Here is a 12,117-nt window from a genome sequence, read left to right as displayed (position 1 = left end):
CATTTCAGCAGATGAGATGATAAATGTGTCTTGTAACTTTGGTGAGCTCTGGTGTGGGATTCTGCCCCCATCTCAAGAACCCGTTGTTGAATTTGACTGCCATCTTCCAGGCTCCAGAGGTCTTTACTGCAGGGCGTGCCACAGAACTGCATCTGTGTAACTCAGAAGATACGGCATTGACAAATACATTTCTGCAGTAGCTTTTGTCATTTCCCATATGGCTGTATGTCAATAATGTCAATGCTTCTGCTTTCAATATCTCCTGTATAAAGATCATTGATGAAGGCTCGTGACAATTATTCTCTGATTGTAACTTACTTTTTTTTCTGAAGCTTTGCAAATGGTGGAGATCTTAGTATAATGTTATTGATTTCAGCTGTGTCTGCATTGTCTTCTTTCCTTGGATATTTGCTTCCATTAACATTTAGTTATTGAAATATTTTTAAAAATGTATACAGGTTTCTATGTTTTTCTAGAAATAAATAACTTTCTTCAAAGTATATTAAAAAAAAAAGGCAGTTTAAAATGTAAAATGGAGCAATCTTCAGCAGTTTCAGTTACAAATTTTGAAGCCTGATTTTACCCAGACAACAACAGTAATAAGCTTGGCTACCTTGAACAGCAAATTCTATTTCTATTTTACTAAAGGTATGAATCCTCTTTACTACTGTAGTTCTCTCTGCATGATTTCAAAATCCTGGATCATTGCCTCTTAGACAACTGTGTATGTTTCTGCCTGTGACCTCCTGGGTGGGCCTGGGCAAGCCTTTTGTGCCAAAATTTAAAAAAATAACTTCTCACTTTAGCTTCCTTACGTTCTTTTGCATTGTAACTCAAAATGCTGACACTAGGACAAGGACTACTTTTGAAACCATCAGCCTAAGGATTTTGCTCATCAGTTTTTGTCAGCAAGATTCAATACCAGCCCACAGTAAGAGAGCAGCTCTAAAACTTTTTTCTCTTTCCCAAACTTTTGACTCTTTATGTTGCTGAAATCACTCTTGATCTTGGCTAAATCGTGCACTGTGCTGTGGAGTGAACTGAGCTGGCAAGCTCAGACACCAGCAGCAGTTCTGCTGTGCCAGCATGGACATCTGCATAGACCAGCAAATCCAACTGCTTGGCTGGCTAAATCCGTTCATGCTGACCTCTCTGGGACATCTAATTTAGTGCTCTAGTCCGGATGAGGAGTACACAGCTGAAGTGAATCTCCCAGTTGTCTCCCTTTACTGTGCTGTTTTCTTGTTGTGGAGGGATCTTGTACTGTGCAAACTGGATCCATTTTGAACTAACCTCAAAGAACTTCTCCAGGAGCAGACTCAGTGGACTGCAGCGGCAAACTGGGATTGAAAGAGAGCTAATCTGAATTCAAACAAACACAAATGCAACATGACATGGCTACAATGTAGACTTTTGATCCTCAGCACCGTTTGCTCTACAGATTCACTCCTGTCAGGCTGCACTACTTGCAAATGTAGACAGCCTGTGTTGTGCTGCTACTACCTCAGCTAGTTTAGATATCTCTACACTGCAGTGCAGTCTTTGATATAGAAAAAATACCGTATGTCTGGTACAGCCATGTTGGCCCCCCTCTCCAGCCTGAAAAGTAGCCAAAGTCTTGTGCCACGGCTCCTTCCCTTTGCCCTGTGCGTGATCCCAGTGAGAACGTGGGGAGTCTCACTCACTATTTGCCCAGGACTTACAGATGTTCTGCAGCACCTACAAATGGGCCACAAACCATCAGGAAATCCTAGGCTTGTCCACTGCAGTTTACTGTAGGCTTCATGTATGTGTGCTTCATCAACCCTCTTCAAGAACATGGTAAACCTGACCTTTTTCAGGGTGCACAAATCAAATTCATAGTACATAACATACACAATAAATGTGATACTTTCTAAGCATGCTGTACCTACTGACAACAGCTTGTGTCATCAGCTTGTACATGTCCAACAAGAGTGATACATCCTGGAGTGCCTGGGCTTGCCCATCCCTGCCTGGGAGTATGAATCATTCCTAATCCAGCATGCTATACCTAGGAATATTCTTCAGTCCAAAAGGAACCCTTGTCTGCTTCTTGGTTTGATGCCCTTTGGCTCCTTAGGGTTGAATAACTGGGCTTGCTTCTTTTCATGAGAGTAGCACTGCTCATCTCCTATTGAAACACTTGAACAGCCACAGAGAAAACCAGCTGCATGTTTCAGATTGATTACTGTTTATGTACTTAGCTAAAGTTTGCATGCAAAATGCTACAACATCATGAGGTGGATATTAATTTGAGTGCAATATATTACTGCTATTCCAACTGTCTTTTGATTAAAAAGTGACAGATCAGAGAGGCATTTCTAAATTAATTCAGCAAACTGATTTTACTTCCAGCCTTCCCTTGCATGCACAAGGAGTTTTAAATCAGGAAAGTGCCAGAGCAGATCCGTGAATGTGTCAGTATGAAAGTGCACAGAAACACATACAGGCTTGCTGCTGAGGTGGTATCTAATCTCCTAAATTTATCTATTTATGAACAAAAAAGACACTGCTCATTTCGAGCCAAAAATCGTATTCTTGCTAAAATTCCACAGACAAAGATTTCAATAACATAACTTTGGGGAGATCTGCTTCTTGAGACACTGAAATCAGTAAATCCTACCACACAGTGACAACTCCAAGGATTAATTAATAGCATTGCATCAGGTTAATTCATGCTGTCATGCCTTTCCAGTACATTTTCAGCCTGTGTTATGATCCTGATTTCAGGATTTGGGAAGCACTTTTGTGGGATTCTTTAAGGAATATGGCCTGGTTTTGTTGATGTCTTTGTTGTAGGACTTACTTTAATTTGAAGATGGAATATTGCAAAATTTAGGGAAAACTAAGTTAATAGATTGACTTCAATTTTGCAATTATCAGGAACATTAGTCTTCAAGTTGCATATTGTACTTTTCATGTAAATATCATATTTTTTTGACTGTTAATTTAAATTCTTCATGTTGAAGAAAATGCATTTAAGTCATCAGCAATAACTTTAATAAAGCAGTCGATAAACAAAAAGATTTTCCATCTGGTCTACCATTTCCATTAATCTTTCCCTTGCTAAACTGCAGAATAAATATCTACACAGGCTGTTCCTTATTTCCATAATATTAAAAAAGTACAGGTCTATTTTACAAAAAGTGTATGAAGAAAGCACTTTGAGTAACTCTTTATTTTGGAAGTTATTCCTGGAAATGAATAGGGATAATATTAGAAACAGTAAAAGTTACTTTGAAAATAAATCTTGCAGACTTATCAGGAAAACTGTACCAAGTATTTATGTATCCCATAAAACTTTTAAAAATAGAATGGGGAATTTACAAAACTGGACCTGAAAATGGAAAAGTTTATCTATTAATATAAATAGTTTACCCAACATGTTGGTAACTGTATTCATTCATCCTTCTAGGGAGCTCTTACCTTGAATCTCTCTTTTCACTCCATGGCCTTTTTGCTGAGGCCTCCTATGACATCCAACTTCCTATCAGATTTGCTGTTATAAGCTGGTGTAAGGACATGTAGCTTCTGGGGACCACAGGAGTGTTATTAACTTCCTTCATCTGAACCTTTGAACTGATGCCTGGGCTAATGACCAGGGAAATCAGAGAGAAGTTAGAGTTGCACTTGAATAAGCAGTAGGGAACAAACTCCACAAATTGCCACTTGAGTTTTTCAGTGAATTTGCTGTTTTCCTTCCTTTTTTCCATTTGTTCACAGCAAATTAATGATTTTTGCCACAGATATGAAGTGACAGGTCAAGGGAATCAATGAAAGGACTACAATTACCACATAAGACTAATTTCTAGTCCAGTATAAGCACCAGCATGCCATCTTCACTTAAGTGCAAATGCCTTCCAACCTTCAAACAGCTCAACTTAAAACATCTCTGTGTTCCATCTGTACAGGTACATGACACTCAAAATTTTTTTATCCTTCTCCTCCCAGTCTTGGAATTTTGCTCTCTTCAAGTTATATTGCTTTAAGACAGCGTGTACAGGTTGCCACTGTATGTTCTCTTCATCTGTCATTTCCTTTTGCTTTCCCTGCTTATCCTCTGTATATGCTGATTTTATGACTCAGTCTGAAGTGAATTGTTTACCTACTTTCCATCTGCTCAGCCAGAGAGAAGCCCATGAGCCTGTATTCAAGTCTGCAATCTTTCTAACCCTATGCCTGGCACTTAAGTGCTGATGGATAGTGGTGTAGATAAATGAAACTGGCTGTCTTGAGTCCATGAACAATCTAAACCTGATTAGATTGTGAAGTACTCTAAACAGAAAGGCATATTCAAATGAAATAATATCATATCTGTTTTCCCCAGCTGTTGTTTGTATATTATTGTATATAACTTTACTGTGAGAAATGTTGTGAATCTGAAAACATATGTGTCACATGAGTTGAGAACAATGATGATATATCCCATATGCTGCTACAGGTAGGAAAAACAGCAGATAATCCAGGGCTTGCTATTTTTTTTCCCCACAGAATATAACTGACTTACCGTAAGTGGAAGACTTGTGTACATTTACTAAGATAAAAAACCTCAGTGTAAGAAATCAGGCCAAATTCTAGTTATCCTCCTAAGCCTAAGTAAATAGATTTGTTAAAGGGGGACACATGTCATTATCACTGCACAGGAACCACAAAACTGCTCTGTATCTAGCATGGAAGTGTAAGATTCTCACTGTCTCGTTCACATGAGCCATCCTGAGCAGCTGAACAGAGTGTGTTTGGCTATTTCCTCTCTGTCCCAAAGGCTTTGTCTGAGGACAGCAGAAACCATTGTGGAGCATAACTTTCAAGGGTCCAGATTCTCTGAGATGGCTCGCTGGCACCTTAGAGCTCACCCCACCCAGTAAAATGGATCTGGTAGATTAATTTCATCCTCACTTGGAGAGAGTGGAGGTCCTCAAAGGAAGGGAGTGAGACCTTGGGCTGAGGGTATGTATGACAGGGCACAAGCAAGTTCAATAGGAGTCAACTCTATGCATGCGAGAGAGAAACTACTTGCCTTGCCACTTACAAAGTTTATTTGAGTTACTGGCCATAGCTTAGTCAGTTCAATTTCTCTGTCTTATGCTCTGCTGGTCAGAAAATCAGTCCACTAATTGAAAAGAAAGGATTTGGCTAAGGAACATAGGTAGACGACTGTATGATAAAATACCCAAATGGCAAAATAATACCACAGTAGGGCTAACAAGCCATATCACATCTCCTAATGAAGCTCCTGGTAATTAACATCACTGAAACCAATTATTACCAACAAAAAAAAAGAAGAAGAAAATAGTGATTTGTAAGAGCTGTGGCTCTTATAATTATAAATTCTCTTCCATGGAGAATTTTTGTAGTGTATTATGTCTGTGTTACACAAATCTGCAATTGTGCTTAAAAAAACATAGCAAAAGTATTCTCCACTAAATCTTCTGCACTTTCACAAGGGATTTAAATTTACTATATTTTCTAAGTTACAAAAATTAAAGTAAATAAATCAATACTCTTAAACTACATCTGTTTGAATTTTCAGTTGCATTTTTTGCCTGATCCTCAGCTGGAACAAACTGATATAGCACCAGAGTCTCCTCAGTATATATTGCTGAAAGTCTGGCTTCCTATCACATTTAAACATAAGGTTCTATTTAAAAATTAAGAACTTGATGAGACTATGGTCAGGCTAGAGCTGAGATTGAAGTAAACCTGAGGCAGTTTGTAACACCAACACTACCTGAAAGTATAAAAGCCTTTCTGGAAACAAATCCTAGAAAAAACACTGCCTTATTAATAGAGATCAGATAAAAGACAATTCTGGCAGAGAAAAAGATGAAATTCAAATGCCAATCTAATTTAACCAATGGCTAAAAAAGCCTGTTAGGAAAAGCAGACTACAAAGAAGTGGTTTCCATGAGTAGCTGCTGGCATACTACGGCAGGGAGTCTGTGGAGAGCTGTTTTGCCATATTATGATGGCCAAAGCAGCAATAATAGCACCAATGTCAGCAAATAGAAAAACAGGATGTGAAAAATACAAGAGCTGACATTTTAGTTTTCCCCAGATGTTTGACTGACAAGTCATTGGGTACTGACCAAAGCAAGCATGTGCTTCTTCACAGAAAATTAGCCATTTTATGACCAAGACTTGTTTTCTTCTTTTTGAACTTTTAAGTCCATGAGCAACTCTATAAAAAAGTACAGGAAGCTGAGAATAAAAAGGAAATCCATTAAGAAGCAAAACAATAAAGTGGATAGATTTTAATGTTGTCCATTAGAAAGCTTATTCAAGGAAAAAAAAAAGATACATTAGCCTCTGTAGTTAACAGGAGTTATGGTCAAGTGTAGTTTGCTTAGGGAGTCTTAGCCACACCTTTAGCTACATACCCCAGAGTGTTCCTCTGGACTTACTCTTTGGAACTGGATGGCAAAGAAGTTGTGTCTCACTTACAGGGTTGCCCTAGACTCAGGATACTCAGTGAGCAAACATAAAAAAAACCTGGGAGGGACTGTCATGAGTTCTACACACTGGCAAGGGATGAGAGCTCATGGTTTTGCCTTGAAAGTGTAATTTCCCTTCTCATGAAAATGCAATTTGCCTTCCCATGAATGGGGAAAGTGTTGTAAAGCAGCAAACATTCACCTTCCCTCCTCTTTTGGCTTTGCACTTCTCTGCAGTGAAAGAGCATGAAACACCAATCTGCCACAAAGCCATTTTAAGGTTTTTTGGTCCACAATCCCATCAAGCCATTAGTGCTTACTAGGAAGTTTTTTGTAGCCAGGACATTGCAAGAAAAGACCAAAAGATAGGAAAAAATACAAGAGTTACAATGAGAATGCTCTTCAGATGTTGCAATTTAACTTGAGAGCCCTTAGAAACTGAGTGTGCTCACACACAGTGGTTTTCTGTTATAGGACTATGTCAAGTAAACTTAGGAAGCAGAATGTAAAGGAAAAATCTTAGTACATGGGATTTCTGACTAGGAAAGACAGAGCTCATATTAGGCTGTAGAATGATGCTAAGGAAATGGTATCTAGTAAACTACCATGCAACCATCACAGTTGCATGGTACAGCAACATTATGCAGACATCTAATTATGAAAAAGTTCAAAAAGCATCAGCTGAAATACCTGAATCATGTGAGATGATAGGACAGACCATAAGAGAGGCTCCAATTGGATGGCTAACAAGATCTAGCAGGCATAGTACAAGGACATTCAGAAAAAGATGGTCTATGAAGAAGGATGGTGTCATCCTAGTGTGTAAATCCAGAAAGAAACTGGTGAAAGAAACAAGAAAAAATGAAATCAAACCAAAGGCAAGAGAAAGTGCAGCTCTGAAGAACTGAGTTTGGGATTACACTAAGTAATTTAGTCATCCAAACTGTTTTTGCTGACAGAATTGCATTTCAGACCTTGGTCCCAGCTTCTATATGCCTCTATTCCAGTTACAAAGAGGATAATTTATCTTTTTCAAAGTGACATGGTAGGGTCCTCAAATACTATGGCGCAAGGAGTATGCATCTATTAAACCAGAGTGCCTTCAAGTAACCTTACTTTAGTCTAGGTTTACTGCAATAAGCTGTTATTAAAACTACTGGAAGTTTACATATAGACACAAACTGACTATTAGTCATGCATAAGCATTTATGGCAGGATGTGATAAATGCATTATTTCCGTGATAGAAGTAGGGATCGTTATCCGAGCTTGAAAGCTTCTGGTTGGGTATTTACACTCTAGGCTACGGATGTGCTTACCTGATAAAGATTTAGTCTGTGGAAGAGTCTTCCTGCAAAGTACTGAGTCTCTCCTGAAAATTATTAAGACTGGCTTAAACATAAATGCCAGATAGGAAACTTCAATGGGGGAACAAGATGCACAGTTTAATCTTTAACGATCACTGAGTAGAGAATCAGGACTATCTAATCTGAGAGACTTTCTAGCTACCTGGTAGCATATTGATTCGTTACTATCTCAAAAAAAAGAGCAAATTCCTGTAACACCCGGTGTGGCAATGTGGGACCGTAAAGTAGGAGCTCAATATTACCACTAATTACTCAGTGAGCAACAAAAAATGTAACTCACTGGGACTATCTATTGATGGTTTGATTTTCACTGAGGTTTATAACATAACATATATGAAACAGCAGTATGAGACAAGACATGCTATAATGCACATATCACTAAGAGAGTGAAACAGAGTTACATCAGCAAGGCTAATTTTCAACAAACATTCTTGACTTGAAATTTTAAACGAACGTATTTTAAAATAGAAAGAATGATCTATATTCATAATAGTGTAAATGCAAAATAATGTAATGTAATCTGCTTATGTCATAATAATACAGACCCAGTAACATTTTCAATTGCCTACATTTATTCAATAAACTGCTAAACATCAGTCAACTAACACAGTTTACTCCTTGCAGACATGAAGAAATAAGGAAAGCAGACCTTATAGAAGCTGAAGGAAAGAGGAGGAGAGGCTTAACAGGGAGGAAAAAAGGGCAGGTAGCTGGAGAAGAGTGTTTTCTGCAGAGTGGCACTGTCTTATAAATGCTGATTGCAGACAGCTGCCAGCTAATAAATTCTTACCTGTGTTTCTGGAACCTGTAATTACAAAAAAAGATGACAGGAGGGGAAGATGAAGTATTATTCCATGAATTATTGATAGTGACCTTTTTATAGGATGAATTTCTATATTAGATAAGGTGAGCCAAAATTCAGTGAAGTTACAGAAAAATTTCAGTTTTCCATCTGCTGGTGACAGGCCATGCTGTTATCATCACCTCCATATACACACCCACACTATTGCTCTGTCTGCTTCCTCACACAAATTATTCTCTCTGGCTGTGCATAGCTCCAGGGTCTCTGCATAAAATTTTTAGTCACTTTTTAGAGGAATCAAGTTATCGAGTACCTGTGCTGGGAATGCCACTATAAACATTTTTTCCAACCACTTGGAGTCAAAGGCAAAAATCATCATTGCATGTTTCATAATACCTGCCCACATATTTAGAGAGACCTCTAGAGATTTTTCAAGAAAATCTAAAAGGTGGCACTTTGATCTCTATTTCTAGAAAACACACTGAATTAAAAAAAACTCCTTGATTGGCATAAGTGATTAACAAAAGGACAGAAAAATTACCTAGATGGCCAAAAAACATTTTTAAATCTAGGTATACATTAAGAAAAATGCACACAATTTTATGAGGGAAAGAACAGGAAGATTTCTCCCTCTTTTTTTCTATCTTATAGGCTAATTTTGTGAATATTCCAAAAGTTTCATCCCTGTTTTTAACTTTTAGGAAATTAGATCCAAGAACATGTCATTATTTTACTAAACTATTTGGTTCTTGCTCGTGTAAGTTGTGTTTTCTCATGTGATGCTTACCAATAAATTCAGCAATACTCTGTTTGAGAATGGACATCTCTTGTGAGCAAGGACTGCCTTTTGTGCTGTGCAACCCACCAAACAGCTCACAAGAATCTTCTCTTCAAAGTGAGATTGCAAAGGATCTTCTGAAGCTGGGCTCCTTACCTGAACCACCCCAAAAAGTGGGCAGGCCTTTCTAAGAGCTTGCTTGCTCTGGACTTACATCAGATACTTCCAGATGTCTGTTTGTAAAAACCGATATACTCCAGGATATACTTGGGATTTAACTGGTTTTCAAGAAATAGTTTGAAATCGTTTGAATAGTGGCTCTCCTATCTGATATCATGGCATTTTGGTTAATGGAACATATGTTTGTATTCAAACCTCTCATATTTCTTATGAAATGCAATCTATTGTATGAAGTGAAATGATGTACATATTCAATAAGATCATTTCCTTTCCGCAATCTCACGGTTGGAAAGGGGAATATTTTTAAGGTGCTCTAGAAATTGAAAGCATTTATGAAATCTGATGTATGTGAGTTGACAGCATGCTACATTTATGAAAGCCAACTTTTATTATGGAGGACACAAAAATTGTCTCCCACAGATATGTCTCTATGGTGTGCTAAAGCCACAGCCAAACAAACAAGGGTAGTGAGATTTTCTTGTAGGCAAAATCAATAGCTTGCGGCTGGTGCTTCCTGAAACAGTACACCAGGGATCTCTCTTCCCACTGCTGAGTGGCATGTAGTAAAGCTTTCATAAAGTTATGAAATGCTTTGCAACTCACATGAATCACTCTTAAAATATTGAAAGCATGTGTCTCTACCCTTATCTTTTGCCTGAACCCCTCAAATTTTGTCAAGAGAACTGAACACGGGATGTGTGAGCATGCGTAGGATTGAAAATGTGAATAGGTGTATGACATTTAGGATAGCAATGCCATTAATCAGTGCAAATCCTGATACAGATGACATGGTTCTTAGGCCTCCTTCTCCCTCTGCAACCTTCCTTCTCACCCCCCCAGCTCCTGTGTTACCCAAAGCCTGTGCCAAACAGCTTCAAAAAGACAGGAGACTCATTGTCTGCCCTGGATGAGCAGGAACACCCATTCGATAAGGAGCTGCGAGCACTGGCTGTGCATTGCAGGAGGGTGGCCCAGGCTGCACCGTTTCCAGCAGCCTCAGAGCACTGAAAATGGCAAGAGGAGCTGCGATTTTTGCAGCACAGTCACACACAGTCTTCCTGAGGACCTGCAGAGAGCAGCTGGGTATACCTTGTTGTGGGGATGTCCCTGCTCGTGGAGAAAGCTTGGACACCTTAACTTTATTCCCTGTATGTGACATGACAGGTCAGGGGTTATCAGAGAATCACAGAATGGTTTGGGTTGGAAGGAACCTTAATGATCACCTAGTTGTCCAATCCCCATGTCCGTGGCAGGGTCAGCTCCCACTAGACCAGGTCGCTCAGAGCCCCATCCAGTCTGGCCTTCAACACTACCAGGAATGGGGTAGCCACAAATGCAATGTGTTGTGGACAGATTATGCGCGTGGCATTCTCTGAGACTTCTTCACGGTCTGTCAGAAACACTGACCCGCGCACTTACCGAGGACGAGGAAGCTCAGAGCGCTCCAGCTGAGCCGCGGGGTGGCACCTCTCGGCACGGCCGCAGAGCTGGGCGCTTGGGCACACACCTGGGGCAGCCCCGCCAGCCCGGAGACCCTTCCCCCGTCCCGTCCCGTCCCGTCCCGTCCCGCCCCGTCCCGCCCCGTCCAGCGCACCCGCACGCCCCGGGGGACGGGGCTGTGCCTCGTCCCGCCCCAGTCCGCACCGCGCAGCGCAGCTCAGCGCAGGCAGGCTGTGAGAGAGGTGCAGGCAGCCCCCAGCCTGCTCCTTCTCCTTCTTAGTTCCCGTTCCTTCTCCTGTCCCGCTCCTGCACGCCCACCGCCGGGGCAGTGCCGCCGCGGGGTGGCGAGGGCCGAGCCCGGCGCAGGATGGCCGCGCCGCCGGGCTCCCCGCGGCTCTGGGCGCTGCTGCTGCCGCCGCTCCTCGTCCTCAGCGCCGCGCAGCCGGGGCCCGACGCCTCCCGCGGGACGGGGCTCAGCCTCTACCCGCCCTACTTCAACCTGGCGACGGCCGCCCGCATCTGGGCCACGGCCACCTGCGGGGAGGCGGCGGGCGGCGGCGGCGGGCGGCCGCAGCTCTTCTGCAAGCTGGTGGGGGGCCCGGCCGCCGCCCCGCTGGGACGCGCCATCCAGGTAACCGCGCGGCCGCGACCCCTGCCCCGCGCCGCGCCTCCCCATCCCGCGCCGCATCCCCGGGGTGTGTGTGGGGATACGTGTGTGTGTGCGTGTGTCTTTTTGGGGGGTCTGACGTGACCCTGCTGCGCGCGGTCTCGTTTCCTCCTGGCTGGGCGTGTGCCACGGGCATAGAAGGGGAGCGTGGACCGGCGGGAGCCCGCGCAGGGAAGCGCCGGGCGGGATGAATGGAAGCGAACAGCGGCGCCTCTGCCCGCGCACCTGCCCTCAGGTGTGCCGGCACCTCCTGGAGCCACACACCCACACACCGCCCCGGCCGCGGGGACCGGCAGCCGCCCCTCCGGCCGCGGTGCCACGGGGCTGCGGCTGCTCCCGGGCGTGTGTGAGCTGCTCGTCCCGTCGGGCACCTGGAAGTGCCTTAGGGAGTGCCCAGGGTGGTGTTTTGTGGCCTCAGCGCGTGGCCCGTGGT

At 42.4% G+C, this 12,117-nt stretch overlaps 2 protein-coding genes across 4 annotated transcripts in view; one reads left to right on the top strand and one right to left on the bottom strand.

Moving 5' to 3' along the window:
• Positions 1 to 11,089, bottom strand: part of ANKRD29 (ankyrin repeat domain 29) — a 44,956-nt gene extending 33,867 nt beyond the window's left edge. The window contains exon 1 of the mRNA XM_042029785.1: positions 10,997 to 11,089. The gene's annotated coding sequence lies outside the window, so the exon portion shown is untranslated. The remainder of the gene's footprint in view (positions 1 to 10,996) is intronic.
• Positions 11,090 to 11,223: 134 nt separating this feature from the next.
• The window catches only part of LAMA3 (laminin subunit alpha 3), a 111,354-nt gene continuing 110,460 nt past the window's right edge, over positions 11,224 to 12,117 (top strand). For all 3 annotated transcript variants that reach the window (XM_042029749.1, XM_042029760.1, XM_042029739.1), the window contains exon 1: positions 11,224 to 11,648. In XM_042029749.1, the coding sequence (XP_041885683.1) occupies positions 11,385 to 11,648 (264 nt within the window). In that variant the 5' untranslated portion in view covers positions 11,224 to 11,384. The remainder of the gene's footprint in view (positions 11,649 to 12,117) is intronic.

This window comes from Corvus kubaryi, unplaced genomic scaffold (assembly GCF_017639235.1).
Source record: "Corvus kubaryi isolate FWS band 111438036 unplaced genomic scaffold, C.kubaryi_AGA036_p1.0 132, whole genome shotgun sequence".
Taxonomy (NCBI): Eukaryota; Metazoa; Chordata; class Aves; order Passeriformes; family Corvidae; genus Corvus; species Corvus kubaryi.
The sequence above is the reverse complement of the archived record's forward strand: the minus strand, read 5'-3'. Positions and strand labels throughout refer to the sequence as shown.